The sequence below is a fragment of the Armigeres subalbatus genome, chromosome 3, assembly GCF_024139115.2.
Source record: "Armigeres subalbatus isolate Guangzhou_Male chromosome 3, GZ_Asu_2, whole genome shotgun sequence".
NCBI classification, from domain to species: domain Eukaryota; kingdom Metazoa; phylum Arthropoda; class Insecta; order Diptera; family Culicidae; genus Armigeres; species Armigeres subalbatus.
The window spans coordinates 32,841,367-32,859,046 of record NC_085141.1 but is presented as its reverse complement, the minus strand read 5'-3'; the positions used below and the strand labels follow the sequence as shown (position 1 = coordinate 32,859,046).

Here is a 17,680-nt window from a genome sequence, read left to right as displayed (position 1 = left end):
GCCACAGAAACTTCCGCCACTTATTCGATGCTTTTAAGTAATGAATCCAAGAGAGACGATCAGAATACGCCGAACTTTTAGCTTTTTTGAATAATTCTGCCGTGCAGCAAAATCAGAAACGATTTTGGCATTTTCTTCAAGACATCCAGAACTACTTTGATTAAGCAAGCGGACGGGATCTTGAAGCATCTAATCATTCCGGATGCAATCGTTGAAACTGAGACAACAACCATACCTGACGATCGGTACGAGGAAGATGCCTCTATGAATAATTGTTTTGGTTTATCGGTTAAAGAACAACTTGTGAAGAGACTGTAGCAGAGCAAAACACTTGCGTTGCTGGTGGCAAATACGTTGACGCCAGGATCCTTGCATGCAATCCGTAAGGAATTCTCCTAATATGAATCTGAAGGGATTAAGGGCAAGTACTTGATTTTCGACGGTCTTGGAACATTGCCTACAAAAACCAAAGCAGATTGGAAGATGAGTCGCTTAGTATGTTATGTCTACTTAAGTTTAGCTTTGACCAGCTTAACAAGCAATGATTTTATCATTTGAAATTTGTCAACAAATATTGTTTTTCATCCAAAAGTCCTAATCAAAAGTTTTTCTTTTAATACCTGAAATTTTCACGAAAACCGGTATTCTACCGGTATTACCGGTATTGACTCCACCAAATACCGAATACCGGTATTTGTCAAAAATGGCCAATACCGACCACCCTACTCGACACTCTACCGGACGCTATTAAAGGCGCTGCTAAGTGCTAAACCCGTAGCTCAACTGACAGGTGACCCAATTTGGTAGCGCGGTAAGAGCGCTCCCATAACGAATGTGTTTGAAAACTCAAAATGGTTCGATTGGGAAGCCCAACCGCATTTTGTATGAAAGCTTAAAGCTTTCGAATACAACAAATGTCTGTAAAAGTCTGTAGCTTCAATCAGAAGAATGTATAATGTCTGTAATCTGTATGATGTCTGTTTAAATACAGACATGTCTGTATGTCTGGCATCCCTGTTTAGGGGAACTGTTCCGTTTTTCATCTCATTGAACATACAGTGAATTTTCCCTAACTCGATGAATTTACCAATGCATTTTCATCTCGCTAACTCGAAGTCCTCAGAAATAGTTGCATTCACAATATAGTTAGAAGTTAGAAGTGAAAAGCGATAAGCGAGTAGTGAGAAAGGAGAAAAAAAATTAAAGATGATTTGTAAAAGATGAAGATTCAGAAGTTAGAAGTGATAACTGTGAAATAAGTAGCTGGAAGTGAGATATAAGAAGTTAAAAGTGAGAAATGAAAAAAGAAAAATGAGAAGTAAGAAATAAAAAGGGTGAAGTGTGAAATGAAAGTGAGAAATGTGAAGTGACAAGTGAGAAGTAAGAAGTGAGAAGTGAGTAGTGGAAAGTGAGAAATGAGAAGTTAGAAGCAAGAAATTCGAAGTGCAAAGTGAGAAGTAAGAAGTGAAAAGCTGGAAGTTAAAAGTGAAAAGTGATAACTGAGAAATGAGAAGTCAAAAGTGAGATATAGGAAGTTATAAGTGAGAAGGGAAAAGAGAGATATGAGAAGTCGGGACTGATTTACGATTTGGGCGTAACTTATTTTGTAAACAAACTTTGGGAGGCTAATTCCTGCTAAAACAAGCATTTCCCGTGAAAACTACGATTTGTATTCGACAGAATAAGCCTTCCTCTATCAGGTAAGGGAATTAGTTTTGGTGAGAAGCACTTATATTCTTCGGAATCTTTGAACAATGTTTGTTTGCAATACATATAAGTTACGCCCAAATCGCAAATTGGTCCCGAAGTAAGAAGTGAGTAGTGCGTAGTGATGAATGAGAAGTGAGAAGATAGAAGCGAAAAATTCAAAATACGGAATGTGTAGTGAGAAGTGAAAAGTTAGAAGTGCAAAGTGATAAGTGAGAAATGAGAAGTCATAAGTGATATATAAGAAGTTATAAGTGAGAAGTGAAAAGTGAAAAATGAAAAGTGGGAAATAAATAGAGAGAAGTGAGAAGTGAAAAGTTAAAAGTGAGAAGTGAGAAATTTGAAGTGTGAAGTGAAAAGTGCAAAAAAAGTGCAAAGTAAGAAGTGGGAAGTGAGAAATGAGAAGTTAGAAGTGATAAATTAGGGCCCTCCTTAACCGTGTGGTAAGACGCGTGGCTACACGGACCATGCTGAGGGGGGGCTGGGTTCGATGCCCGGTGCCGGGCTAGGCAATTTTGTGTGAAAAGATAGAAGTGAAAAGGTATAAGTGAGAAATAAAAAGTCAGAAATGAGATATAAGAAGTTAGAAGTGAGAAAAGAATGAAAAATGAGAAGTGAGTAGTGAGAAATGAGATGTTTTTTATCTTCCCACTCTCTTCTCACTACTCAACATCTCATTTCCAAATTATCGTCTCTCTTTTCTCACTCCTAGCTTCTGTTTATGTCACTACTCACATCCTACTTCTTACTTCGCAACAATCACATCTAACTTTTTACCATTGACTTCTAAATTCTTATTTCTCACTTTCCACTACTCACATGTTACTGTACCAATATCAGTACTTTATACTTACTTCCGTTTTTCAGTACTTACTTCTCACTACTCTGTTCTTATTTCGAACATTTCATTTTTCACTTTTCAATTCTCGCTGTTCATTATTCACTTCGAACATCTCACTTTACTTCATAAGGAAACAAATTTTATTTAAAAGTATTCCCTATATCGATGGTCCCTTCAATATAGAGTAAGGGGGAGTTCACTATATATTTATCTCATTGCGAAACAAATAAATACAGAACCAATTCCGTTAAGACTTTTTTTATACGTGCTCGCTGCAAACAAAAAAACACGAAAATGAGATACAAATCAAATTCCTTTTCATTGTTTTGTTTTCCATGCGACCTGAGATGTGTCGACTATGAAATCCAGGAAGGCAATTCTTTTTTCATAATTAGAGGCCTGTATTGGAGAAGTGCGGATAGGTATGTGCCGCCAATCGAACCGCACTAACCTTTTCACAGGACGTTTAAAATAAGCTGATTTCACCAAGAAAATTATTTTGAGCTTTTTAGTGCAATGTCTTCACTTGTCATAAGATTTTTTTTAGAACTTTATTAAAGTGTTTTTTAATCTACAGATTAATTCAACACCGACTTGTCATAAGAATAGTTCAGGTATTTTCCCAAACAAAATCATATTTTTTAAGCTTTTAACTGTTTTTAAAATCGAAAACAAAACCGGAAAAGTGCTGAACATGTGAACCAGCCTGAAAAATTTACCAGATTTTCGTTCAACATTGTGCAAAGGTTAGGCCAATCTTGAAAAACAGCACTTTTTACATTAATTAACGATTTTTTTTCAGTGTGAAATAATGTTTTGACCAGTGCAATATTTCCTCCATAAAGCGAGTGATTAATTTAAATGGTGGTCGGATGTGTTTTAGGTGGGACCCAGAACTTTTGAGAAATCTGAGTTGTGCTTCGTGCGATGAATAAGTGAAGGCTTGTAAAAGTACGCAGAACGATCGCCGGTACGAACCGGTAAATAAATTAAGTTGTACGCGTTTGATTGTATTTGAGGTTAGCACTCCGGTAGAAAGAAGGTGAGTGGAATATTTCAAATACGCTCAATTATATTCCATCCCTTACCGAAGCAAATCCAGATAAATTATCCTTTGTAACTAACACAATGTCCTTTCCCAAGACAATCGTGGAGGTGCAGGGGTATACTCGGTCTCTAGTAGCAACGAGGGCCAATCATTTGACAAATTACCTTATTGCTCAATGCTCATGAGTGTAATATTTTCTCCGTAAAAACCTTTATTTCCCCTACAATTCGTTCTCAGGCATTTTTTTTTCGTACAATTAACGGTTTGCGAGCTACATTTTTTTTATTAATGTGTTCTACGACACATACGACCTTTCTATTACTACTACAAAAAAGTATAGTTCAATCTGATATATGTTATGTGAAGAGTTGATCTTTGTCTTCAAACTTAGATTAATAAATATTATCATATGATCCGTGGTGCGCCGTGCGGCTTAGCCTCTTCTACATAATAGCACATGATCAAGTCTGTATTTCTCCTTTCCATATGTCAATTTTGGTTCCATTTGCGTGATTAGTTCTCGAGGTATGAAGAAATTTCTGTTTCGTTTGCATGGTAGTAAGAGGGGAGGGAGAGGGGTCTCGAGCTATCATAAAAACCTCTTTCGGCCTCAAAAACCCCTACACAAAATGTTTTCCGAGTCAGTAGGGTCAGACAGTCAGATAGAAATTTATTTTAATCAAATTTTAGTGAGATGTGAGATGCTGATTTCATTTAAAGCCTTCTTAAAAAAAACAAAAAATAATAATAATTTACAAAAAAATAGGCTTCACATGGCGTGTCTAACATTGTGTAGCATGGTTTAACTTTTACTTTCGCCTCTTATTCTATCTAAAAAAATTCAACTCTCATTAATATAAGAAATAGTATATGTATCGATCGATAGATTATAGTAGCTTGGACAGTATGGTTAGATACATCCTAATATTTGTCATAAACTATTAATTATGAGCAGGAAATTACACAAGCTGCAGAAGGTATTGAAGAACTTCACTCTCCCTTAACTGTGACTATTTCTTTACCTTCACAACGCACGTTGTGGTCACTACCAGCTTATTACCTCTGAGTTGAGCAACCAGAACGTTTCGGATATATTGTTAGATTTTTCTACGAACCTTACAGGGGCATGTGATATTTATAATTCATAGGTTACCACCCATTCACCAGGAATTGATCGATAATTATCCATAATGGCGTTTGTACAAGGTGACGGGCGAGGTAATACAAATTAAACGATCGATGAAAATTTCCTCAAATGGTTTGTATTTTCCAGAACAGAAGTACAGTACGATTTGGTTCTCATAATTCCCGGCTATTTACACACACACTTTTGGCATACTTGGTACTTAACCTAAGCTGGATGGTATGATGGAGTGGAGTTTGAAGAGTTCACATCCACTCTGGGGTGTCATCCTCGACTATCTCTCAACCGACCGACCAGGCGGATGTTTAACGACGATGGAAGGAATGGTAGAGCGGGGCGTGGGCGACGTAGGCTGGGGCGTGGTATGCCGGAGCGTGATAGGCGGCCAGAGCTGGAGCATGGTGCACAACGGCTGGGGCATGGTGAACATAGGTCTTGGTGTAAACAGGGGCGGCCACCAACGGTGCATGGTGGGCCACAGCCAACGGGGCTGGGGCGACATACGAGTGCGACACCACGGCCGGGGCGTGGTACGAACCAAGGCTCAGATGGAGTCCACGTTTGGTCTTCATCGATTCGGAGGCCATCTCTTCGGCGCAGACGGCGGCGACCACGGCGAGAAGGACGATCTATGGAATAGATGATAGTGGGTTTGAGGATATAGTAAAACAAAGCAATTAGGACAACGACGATTCTAAACTCAAGATAAATTTGCTCTCTCAACTGTACTATTATGACTCCGTTTTTTTGGAGTTCTTGATCAAATATTGGATTTTGCAGTTCTTACTAAAATGTTGCGTTCATCAATTGATATTTCATTTTGCGATGAGTTAACAGCACAGGCTTCAAAACTCTGCTTTAAGGTATCAATGGAATTTATAGGGAAAAGGCTCAAGTCTCAATGCCCAATCATTATCAATGCATCATCAAGAATATGGCGTCGTTCAAATGAAATAATTAGACGCTTATCAAGGCGATTTCCAATATATTTCGTTCCCAGCTAACATACTATTCGTTTCCAGTGCGCTCATGGATATGCAGAGGATTCCTCGGTCTCTTGTAGCAATGAGTGTCGAACTAATTTTCCTCCCCATATCCTAATTGACTGTGAGGACGTGGCCGGGATCGTTATTGGTCTTGAATTGAAGAAACTCCAAAGCATGTACAGTGAGAATAGCTTTCTGTTCCCGAGAAAACTATTCGGTGCATTATTTGATGTTTCTCGGTCAATCACGACTAGCAACTACGATGGGTACAGTCAATCAAGCTAAGCTAAGCTAAGCTCCCTAAGGGGAAGCGCAAATGAAGCAGAGGCCCAAACAAATAGAGTAATAGAACTTCTTCATTGAACTGTGAGATGTGTTTTCGAATGCTCCTTCAATATCAAGGAATGCTGATAGTGAAATTTCTTTTGCTTCGAAAAATCTTTCCAACTTTGTAACTAATTTGTGAAGCGCTCTTACTGAAGATTTACCCTCCTAATATGAAAATTGATTTTTGCTCAGAGGGGTAGGGTAAATCTGGGTGAGGTACCGCGTGGGTATAGATGCCGCCTTTCATAGAACTGGTAGAACGGACTTGGTAGACTTTGGATAACTTCTTGATGAATTGTTCCAGAAATTTATCTGATTATAAATATTCCTTTGGGGTTTTTTACGAATTTCTTCAGACATTCCTTGGAAAGCACCTTCGGAAAACCCTTCAGAAATTCTTGTGATATTCCCAGCTTAGCTCCTCCAGAGACTATCAAAATTGGCGGAAATTTCTTTCAGAAAACTTTGGCGTATATTACAATCAGCGCCTAAATCCGTTCACGCAAGATATACAAATAAATAAAGGAGTAATTTTGTCTAAGAATAACAGAAAAATATCCCTGTACTTTTCTATGGTTATGTATGCATGAAATGAAATGAAAAGCAGCGTCATTTTTAGCGATCAATTGTGAAAATTGAAACAAAATTTGTTGGTCGTCACTACGAGCGCCATTTTTACTTTTTTCGTTAGCCTACTTGTTAAGAACGTCTGTCATAATATTTAACCATGTTTAGGTAAAAATTTGCCCTGGATTTCAAACACAGCAGCATAACAAAGATATAACAGGAAACATTATAGTGAGTGTATTACCAAATCGTTGTCTGTATTTTACCGATATAAAATGTTGAAAAGTGAAAAATATTTTGACCGGAATAAGGGTACATCTATTCTACTCGTTCCTTATTTCGTTCTTTGGGTTTGGAGGATGCATTCAAAAAATTCCGTTCATGTGCATCTAAAAATACGTTCATGAGCAAGAAAAGGTAAATCGTACATAAAGTCATATGAATGGTGAGCTTTTGAAATTCTATCCCGCAAGCAGCCAGACCAGAAGGACTTCCGTATGCCACTTTACGCGAAAAAGTTATGGGAACGTTTTTCAACTCATGCCGCAGTTTTTTTTTCAGGTGATGGTAAATAACGAGTTTCAAGTGATTGCTGGACAGTTTAAAACAGCACAATCCATTTCGTTGTCGGATTTTTGTTTTTAAAGCTTTTAGGCTAGCACGCTGCTGAAAAGTGCTGTACAAATAGATAGGATACGGAATGCTCACGGAATAATTCCGCTCTGAAATTCCGTAAGCAGTACGGAGCTGACAAGTAGAAAATTTCCGTAACGTTAATAACGCCTGGGTAAAGTAAATGGAGCTGTCTCTTTTCCTTACTTTGGTAATTTGATCAATTTTCCCGTTACTAGAGTTACTAGAGTCCCGGGGGGGGGGGGGGGGGTTCTCTGGGCGGTGGTGGCATGGCCACAGCCTGGTGGGATTTTTTTTGGCGATTTGGAGCATTGCACGTATATGCTGTCAAGTGTTCTTCATGCCTTTGCTACTCATTCGTGAATTACGTGGTGTAGACTGAGGATTCTTGATCGCGATGTCCTTTAATCGTATCTGATTTATGTGTATTTCATTGTATTTTTAAGATTTGTGCACAAGATTGTTTAAATCAGCTTTGCAGTTTTTAAATCTCTTTATTTATGTTTGTATGATATGCGGAAAGTTTCGAAAACGTTTAAATAAAAAGACCGTACTTTCTTTCCAATTTCATGATGATTGTATGACATTCCAATTTTTAGAGCACTTTAAAGGTGGCGTGCACGACTGAGCATACCGAACGAATGTTAAAAAAATGCTCATATTTGCACTAACTTTTTAGAACCCGTGGATTTTTTTTTGTAATTTCAATAGTGTATTAAATTAAAGTATATTAAAGTATATTAAAGTATTAAATGAAACACAGGGTTTTTAATGTGATTTTGTGTATATTCATACTGTCCTTCCAGTGGAAAACCGAAGAAAGACCTGGCGAGAAAAGAACCTTCTCCTTTCGAGTAGTGTGCATCTATGCCTTAGACGTGCTCCATAATGTGCACTACTCGTGGAGCAGTTGCAACATCCAGAAAGAAGAGAAAACACGACTGTCGATCGAGCTTACTTTGGTTTCCAATATTCTGTGAGAAATTCTTGTAAGTTTTCGTCAGAGTTTTAAATTTCTGTAATTACGCATAGTTAGTGGAAGTTCAAAAGATTTTAAAATGAACAAATCTTGGAATCATTCGTTTTTGCCTTTCTCGTATACAAAGTATACGTAAAGGCTATATGTTCGCTCCAAAAACAAACTTTTTGTAGTAGTCCCGGAGACCTATAGTGTTATATACCGATTGACTCAGCTCGACGAATTGAGGTGATGTCTGTGTGTGTGTATGTGTGTGTGTATGTGTGTGCGCAAAATAATCTCACTCATTTTTCAGGCACTTATCCTTAACCGATTTGCTCGCAACAAGTTGCATTCGACGCAGTATCTTGTCCCATTGTTTCGTATTGAAAATTGGCCCATGCGGACTATGGGCTTCGGAATTATGGTCAAAATATATTTTTTTATAAGAAAAATTCCCACTCACTTTTTAGGCACTTACTCTTAGCTGATTTACTCGCAACAAGTTTCATTCAACGTAGAATCTTGTCCAATTGTTTCGTATTGAAAATTGGCCCAATCGGACTATGGGTTTCGAAGTTATGGCCAAAATTCATTTTCTACATAAGAAACACATACAAAATTCTCACTCATTTTTCAGGCACTTATTTTTAACGGATTTTCTCGCAACAAGTTGCATTCGACGTGGAATCTTGTCTCATTGTTTCGTATTGAAAATTGGCCCAATCGGACTATGGGCTTCGGAATTATGGCCAAAATATATTTTTTTATAAGAAAATTTCTCACTCACTTTTTAGGCACTTACTTGTAGCTGATTTACTCGCAACAAGTTTCATTCGACGTAGAATCTTGTCCAATTGTTTCGTATTGAAAATTGGCCCAATCGGACTATGGGTTTCGAAGTTATGGCCAAAATTCATTTTGCCTTTCTTGTATACAAAGTATACGTAAATGCTATATGTTCGCTCCAAAAACAAACTTTTTATAGAAGGCCCGGAGACCCATAGTGTTATATACCAATCGACTCAGTTCGACGAATTGAGCTGATGTCTGTGTGTGTGTGTGTGTGTGTGTGTGTGTGTGTGTGTGTGTGTGTGTGTGTTTGTGTGTTTGCTCGCAACAAGTTGCATTCGACGCAGAATCCTGTCCCATTGTTTCCTATTTGAAATTGGCCAGATCGGACTATGGGATCGAGAGTTATGGCCAAAATACAAATTCATACGAAAAAATCGCGTAAAAAATGTCACTCATTTTTCGGGCTCTTATCCTTAACCGATTTGCTCGCAACAAGTTGCATTCGACGCAGAATCCTATCCCATTGTTTCCTATTTGAAATTGGCCAGATCGGACTATGGGATCGAGAATTATGGCCAAAATACAAATTCATACGAAAAAATCGCGTAAAAAATGTCACTCATTTTTGGGGCTCTTATCCTCAACCGATTTGCTTGCAACAAGTTGCATTCGACGCAGAATCCTGTCTCATTATTTTCTAATTGAAATTGGCCAGATCGGACTATGGGATCAAAAGTTATGGCCAAAATACAAATTCATACAAAAAAATCGCGTAAAAATGTCACTCATTTTTCGGGCTCTTATTCTCAACCGAGTTGCTCGCAACAAGTAGCATTCGACACAGAATCCTGTCCCATTGTTTCCTATTTGGAATTGGCCAGATCGAACTATGGGATCGAGAGTTATGCCCAAAATACAAATTCATACGAAAAAATCGCGTAAAAAATGTCACTCATTTTTCGGGCACATATCCTTAACCGATTTGCTCACAACAAGTTGCATTCGACGTAGAATCCTGTCTCGTTGTTTCCTATTGAAAATTGGCCATATCGGACTATGGGATCGAAAATTAAACCATTTTTTATGGAAAAAAACTCACTCATTTTTCAGACACTTTTCCTCAACCGATATGCTCGCATTAAATTGCATTCGACGCAGAATGTCTCATATTTTCTTATTGAAAATTGGCCAGATTGGACTATGGGCTTAGATGTTATGGTCAAATTACTATTTATTGTGAAAAAGAGTTCAAAAAAGTCTAGCACACTTTTTTGGCACATAGACTTCATCTATTCCCCAAGCAACACAAGTTCAACAAATCTGGTTGCAGTAACCATATTATGACTGAATCCGGTCATATATAAGTTACTGTGATTGATGTGCAATATGTGTGCTTCTCAGGTCGCTCGCAATAGATTGCATTCGACGCAGAATCTTGTCTCATTGTTTCTTATAGAAACTTGGCCGGATCGTACAATTGGGTCAAAAGTTATGGCGAAAAAACTAATTTTAAAACTACAAAATAAAATGTCATTTTTTTCTCTTATGCTCATCCGATTGGTTTGCAACAAATTGCGTTTGGCGAGAATTTTTTTATGCATATAAACAAATATGAAAAATAAGACCAATCCACATATTGGTGTTATTTGAGATTTTTCCAAACCTTTTGAACGAACGAGAAAGGCACCATCACCGCTAGGTGGAATAATCTGGGTTTATTTTTATTTGAGTGATGTCCCAGTGGGGGATGTAATGCCAATAAAAAGAAGAAGAAGAAGAAAATTTTAATATTTTATAAACTTAGCATTAAACATTCAACTGAACAGATATATTCAGATCTACGTTTTTCGATCTGAACAGTAAGACTGGAACAGACATATCTATCAGTTAAGTTACAAGAGGCCGAGTTTTGTTGAACAGCGAAAACGACTTGTAAGCACATTCTACTAGGAACTTTATAAGAATTTGATCATCCGTTTTGCGGCATACTTCAATAATATTTAATTGTCTTTTTATAATCTCTATTTGAAAAGCTTAGCAAAAGAATTTTCGATTAAACTCTCATTGGCCGGATTAAGGAGCCTATAAGAATGGGGTCCAACTGTAAAAAACAAATCTGACAATTATTGTATAAAATTATGGCATATACATTTTTCCAAGATTTTATTTTATTTTTTTCATTTTCACTATAAATGTAAGCTTTTTTACAGGCACTGTATAAAAGTAATACAAATTTGTAAGATTTCAATACAATGGTTGTAATAAAATCTTCCGAAATTGTATATGCCAAAACTGTAGTTTCGGTAAGATTCTTTTGCAAAACTGTATTAAAATCTGCCAGCTGCTGGTTGTATGTGGACAGTCACAATTATTGTTTATTAAATTCTGTTAAAATAAAAATTCCAGCTTCGTGAAAAGTACTTAACAACCGACCGGCATTGGACCGGCATTGGCCCTCCGTAAGAAGAATGTTTTTACTCTTAAAATTAAGTTAGGTTTCGGCAAAATTCAACTGAAAAATTGCTTGATTATTAATTCCAGAAAACACTTGTCACGTCAACGTACTTTAAGCTACGGAAAATCTTGATCTAAATCTAGATTTTTTCTTATCTCCGATATTGTTGAAGAAATGGTTTCAGAAAACTCAATTGATAGGAAAGCATGAAAGCAAGGCTCGGAATGCAGATTTATTCGATTTCTATTCAACACTGTTGGCATGATCACCCGGCTTCAAAAACACTGTTGAAACATGCTGTCATTAACGACAGCAGCAAAATAAAATTTCCATAAAGATTTCGAAATTTTCCTTAAAAAATTAGGAAATTACCAAAATATTTATTTTGTGGGAAATTTTGTAATTGTTTATTGCTCATATTGATGTATTGATATATTTATGGAAATTTTGTTTTTTTTTCGAAGAATATTTTGATTTTTTTTTATGGAAAATTCTTCGTATATAATTGCAACTTTTGCTTTTAAAAGTGCCAATTTATTTTTGTTTTGTGGGAAATTTTCAATTTTTTTGTGGAATCTTTGCATTATTTGTAGAAACTGTATATTTATTTATTGCTCATCCCCTGATATCTTAATTGGCAATTATCTAATTTTTTTATGTAAAATTTCTAATTTTTTAGGGGGAGTTTTTATTTTAGTCGTCGTTACTCGCGCGACATCTTATAGTGAACAATATATCCTTAAAAATAAATACATAAGGTTATATGATCATTTGGAAAAACATTGCTCAGAATATTTGCTGCTATCTGATCCGAAGATGGTGTTGCAAAAAAATTTTCTCGTATCGAGTCTGAAAGAGCAGAAACAGTAGTATCGGCTCATAGTCAGCTACGAAGATATAGTGATGAACTTTGTACTACTTAAAAATCACTTTAATAAAGAAACAAAAAAAAAGAGCTACGGCGATAAAATCTGCGGAATTAAATGTCCTTCCAACTTATCTACACTTTAGAGGGCGTCCTCAATTTAATTCACGCTTTTAGGAAAACGTTCTAAACAAAGTTGATCAACTGGACCAATGATAAACAATTGTCCTTAATATCTTCTATAGTTTTTAATGCTTAACACTTTTGCGCATTCACTGGGTACAGATTTTCCACATTTTCCAGCATTGCTTATTAATTATATCAAGAACCATGCACTTTTCACTTTTCGATAGAGTCCAGTTTTGATACCGTAATTCAGTACCTCCAGGAAGCAAACTTCAGAACACAGATAACGTTCTCACAGAGGGCACTTACGAAGAATTTCATGTTGATGCTTGGAAAGGTGAAACTGATAGTCCACAAAGAATAACAACGGCGCCGGTTTCGAACTGTAGCACAGACACTTGGTTGCAGATTTATGAGTAAAAATATGAACTAGTCACCTCTTTTATATACGCGCGCCATACACACCCCGGCAGCAGCGCCCAGCATCCGATCGGTCGAGACGCGCTTGGTTCCGACCCCTAGACGGCGCAGGCAGACCGATGGGCTTCCCAATCTTCGTAGTAGCCGGGTCTGTTTGCCGTGTGGGTAACGGCGGCAAGGGGAAGCGACCCAAGAACTCGGATAATGTGTCACATGTGCGAGACGAGGTGCTGGGTGCTTGATCGGGAGGTTACCACGCACCCTGACATGGTAGTTATTCAGTTATTCGGCGAGAGAGTGATACAGGATGTGGCGAGCAAATATGAAAAATTGGAATTGAAGGATAGAACAGATTGATAGAAAGACAAATGCATTGTATAGTGGGAAAATAGATGAATAGAAAGAATAGAAGATAGAATAGAAAGAATGGAAAGAATAGAAGATCAAATATGTAGAATCATAGAAGAACATACATAGACAGAGAATTTTAAAGCAAAATGTAGAAATAGCAGTAGACCTCCCTAAAAATGTTCAATGGATACTTCACCTATCTGAGGACGACTTTCACAAAAAATCACATATTTTCAATCTCCCAAATCAAAAACATCGTTAAAAATCAAAATAGATGTAGCGATGTATAGTGTATAGATGTAGCGATTCAATTTAATCTGACGTTTACCCGATTAGGTCAACTTTTCCTGTCCGTTTCCATACTGCAGCACTTTTTTGATTTTTTGTTTTAGATCTTCAAAATAGTTAGAGGCCTCAACAATATAGATTCAATGAGAAAAACTAGCTTAAATAAGCAAATGAATTGATTTAGACAATAAAACGAGATACAATCTCTGACGGAAACAATCGTTTGACCCTGTGAGGCGTTAAAAATATCGGGTCTTTGTGGAAGTTCACCTAAGCTATTGATTATAACATATTCGAAAGAAAAACAATCATACATTTTTTTTATCTTTTTCGAATTTCCCACACTGTAGCTTGACGCAGCATATCAGTCGGCATGCTGCCAAGCTGATATGATCAGACCTTCTTTGATCTTGTTTGTGCGCGCACGAGGGTACCTATCTGAAGTACCATTCCTACATACTCTTCAGACCTTAAGGTGGTAAACAACCGAACCACAGGCACGCACTGGCTGGTCGTTCGCACCAGAAAGAGTCAACCATCAAGAACAACATTACCGCCAAAGTGTCCGCTCATAGGTAAAGCGCACAGTACCCCAAACGGCCTGGGCAGGTATTTACTGTCGTGTTGTGGTCCCGCGTGGTGATAAAATTATGGTGACCACATTAAGGATTGACCGTCGAGCGCCGGTCCAATCAAATGATTGGGTCGCGTCATTCGAGCATGCACCATTTGTGCGTACAGAAGATCGTGGGTCTGCCCGACCCACGAAGTTCAACCAGGTGAGCGTAGATTAGCCATACATTCGATTAAGGCGATTTGTTCTCAGAATGAAACGGACAAAACTGCATTGTACGACTACCGTTAAAATGTCCAGCTTTTAGTTACCAAACTTTGGCCGCCTGATTTAATATTTGGTCGACTGCTTTTGAAACTACTCACCACTGCAACTAATCAACTTTTTCTCCTAGTTATACATATTTTAAATATCATTGTCATGATGTTGTATCTTTCTGGAAGCAATACTTCAATTAAGAATATTTCATGTGATTTGCGCTGTGAAAAAAAAAGGATGGTGGATAGCACTTGAAATGCGCAGTGATCTGCTTTATTTCCTGTTTATTGTTTACTACCATAACGAATCGTTTATATAAATAATCAAGATTACAATCAAGTACTATGAAGACGTAGCTAAATACAAATAACACGTCTGAAAAGTACACGATCCAGTCTAAATTTAGATTTGCTACAAGTTTCGGATGAGCACTTCCAAGAATCCGGATGTGGATTTTCATCGAAGGGGATTGTTCAAGAATCCTGGAGGGGATCCTCCATAAAGCCCGGATGAGTTTTCTTCAGATACCGGAAAGAATTCTGCACGAGTTCTAGATTGGATTTTCCCAAATCTCAAATGGAATTCTTTACTAATCTCAAATGGGCTTTTACCCGAATCTCGGAAGGAATTCTTCCCGAATCCCTGATGGGCTTTTTCTTCCCGAATCACAGATGGGATTCTTTGCTAATCCCAATCTTTGCGAATCCCGGATGAGATTCTTTTCGAATCCCGGATGGGATTCTATCCGAATCCCGGATGGGATTCTATCCGAATCCCGGATGGGATTCTATCCGAATCCCGGATGGGATTCTATCCGAATCCCGGATGGGATTCTATCCGAATCCCGGATGGGATTCTATCCGACTCCCGGATGGGATTCTATCCGAATCCCGGATGGGATTCTATCCGAATCCCGGATGGGATTCTATCCGAATCCCGGATGGGATTCTATCCGAATCCCGGATGGGATTCTATCCGAATCCCGGATGGGATTCTATCCGAATCCCGGATGGGATTCTATCCGAATCCCGGATGGGATTCTATCCGAATCCCGGATGGGATTCTATCCGAATCCCGGATGGGATTCTATCCGAATCCCGGATGGGATTCTATCCGAATCCCGGATGGGATTCTATCTCGGATGGGATTCTATCCGAATCCCGGATGGGATTCTATCCGAATCGGATGGGATTCTATCCGAATCCCGGATGGGATTCTATCCGAATCCCGGATGGGATCTCTATCCGAATCCCGGATGGGATTCTATCCGAATCGGATGGGATTCTATCCGAATCCCGGATGGGATTCTATCCGAATCCCGGATGGGATTCTATCCGAATCCCGGATGGGATTCTATCCGAATCCCGGATGGGATTCTATCCGAATCCGGATGGGATTCTATCCGAATCCCGGATGGGATTCTATCCGAATCCCGGATGGGATACTATCCGAATCCCGGATGGAAAACTATCCGAATCCCGGATGGAAAACTATCCGAATCCCGGGTGGAAAACTATCCGAATCCCGGATGGATTCTATCCGAATCGGATGGGATTCTATCCGAATCCCGGATGGGATTCTATCCGAATCCCGGATGGGATTCTATCCGAATCCCGGATGGGATTCTATCCGAATCCCGGATGGGATTCTATCCGAATCCCGGATGGGATTCTATCCGAATCCCGGATGGGATTCTATACGAATCCGGAGTGGGAGTCTATCCGAATCCCGGATGGGATTCTATCCGAATCCCGGATGGGATTCTATCCGAATCCGGATGGGATTCTATCCGAATCCCGGATGGGATTCTATCCGAATCCCGAATGGGATTCTATCCGAATCCCGGATGGGATTCTATCCGAATCCTGGATGGGATTCTATCCGAATCCCGGATGGGATTCTATCCGAATCCCGGATGGGATTCTATCCGAATCCCGGATGGGATTCTGTCCGAATCCGGATGGGATTCTATCCGAATCCCGGATGGGATTCTATCCGAATCCCGGATGGGATTCTATCCGAATCCGGATGGGATTCTATCCGAATCCCGGATGGGATTCTATCCGAATCCCGGATGGGATTCTATCCGAATCCCGGATGGGATTCTATCCGAATCCCGGATGGGATTCTGTCCGAATCCCGGATGGGATCTCTATCCGAATCCCGGATGGGATTCTATCCGAATCCCGGATGGGATTCTATCCGAATCCCGGATGGGATTCTATCCGAATCCCGGATGGGATTCTATCCGAATCGGATGGGATTCTATCCGAATCCCGGATGGGATTCTATCCGAATCCGGATGGATTCTATCCGAATCCCGGATGGATTCTATCCGAATCCCGGATGGGATTCTATCCGAACTCGGATGGGATTCTATCCGAATCCCGGATGGGTTCTATCCGAATCCCGGATGGGATTCTATCCGAATCCGGATGGGATTCTATCCGAATCCCGGATGGGATTCTATCCGAATCCGGATGGGATTCTATCCGAATCCGGATGGATTCTATCCGAATCCGGATGGGATTCTATCCGAATCGGATGGGATTCATCCGAATCCCGGATGGGATTCTATCCGAATCCCGGATGGATTCTATCCGAATCCCGGATGGGATCTCTATCCGAATCCCGGATGGGATTCTATCCGAATCCCGGATGGGATTCTATCCGAATCGGATGGGATTCTATCCGAATCCCGGATGGGATTCTATCCGAATCCCGGATGGGATTCTATCCGAATCCCGGATGGGATTCTATCCGAATCCCGGATGGGATTCTATCCGAATCCCGGATGGGATTCTATCCGAATCCCGGATGGGATTCTATCCGAATCCGGATGGATTCTATCCGAATCCCGGATGGGATTCTATCCGAATCCCGGATGGGATTCTATCCGAATCCCGGATGGGATTCTATCCGAATCCGGATGGATTCTATCCGAATCCCGGATGGGATTCTATCCGAATCCCGGATGGGATTCTATCCGATCCCGGATGGGATTCTATCCGAATCCCGGATGGGATTCTATCCGAATCCCGGATGGGATTCTATCCGAATCCCGGATGGGATTCTATCCGAATCCGGATGGGATTCTATCCGAATCCCGGATGGGATTCTATCCGAATCCCGGATGGGATTCCCATCCGAATCCCGGATGGGATTCTATCCGAATCCCGGATGGGATTCTATCCGAATCCCGGATGGGATTCTATCCGAATCCCGGATGGGATTCTATCCGAATCCCGGATGGGATTCTATCCGAATCCCGGATGGGATTCTATCCGAATCCCGGATGGGATTCTATCCGAATCCCGGATGGGATTCTATCCGAATC

At 39.6% G+C, this 17,680-nt stretch overlaps 2 protein-coding genes across 2 annotated transcripts in view; one reads left to right on the top strand and one right to left on the bottom strand.

The window, feature by feature from the left end:
• Positions 1 to 4,836: 4,836 nt before the first annotated feature.
• Positions 4,837 to 12,895, bottom strand: LOC134221254 (larval cuticle protein F1-like). The gene is made up of 2 exons (XM_062700447.1): positions 12,762 to 12,895; positions 4,837 to 5,369 (listed from the first exon to the last, which is right to left on the bottom strand). The coding sequence occupies exons 1-2, from the start codon at positions 12,771 to 12,773 to the stop codon at positions 5,046 to 5,048; spliced, it is 336 nt and encodes a 111-aa protein (XP_062556431.1). The 5' UTR covers positions 12,774 to 12,895; the 3' UTR covers positions 4,837 to 5,045.
• A 1,264-nt stretch (positions 12,896 to 14,159) lies between these two features.
• The window catches only part of LOC134219534 (sensory neuron membrane protein 1-like), an 87,365-nt gene continuing 83,844 nt past the window's right edge, over positions 14,160 to 17,680 (top strand). Inside the window, exon 1 of the mRNA XM_062698279.1 lies at positions 14,160 to 14,290. Within this exon, the coding sequence (XP_062554263.1) occupies positions 14,162 to 14,290 (129 nt within the window). The 5' untranslated portion in view covers positions 14,160 to 14,161. The remainder of the gene's footprint in view (positions 14,291 to 17,680) is intronic.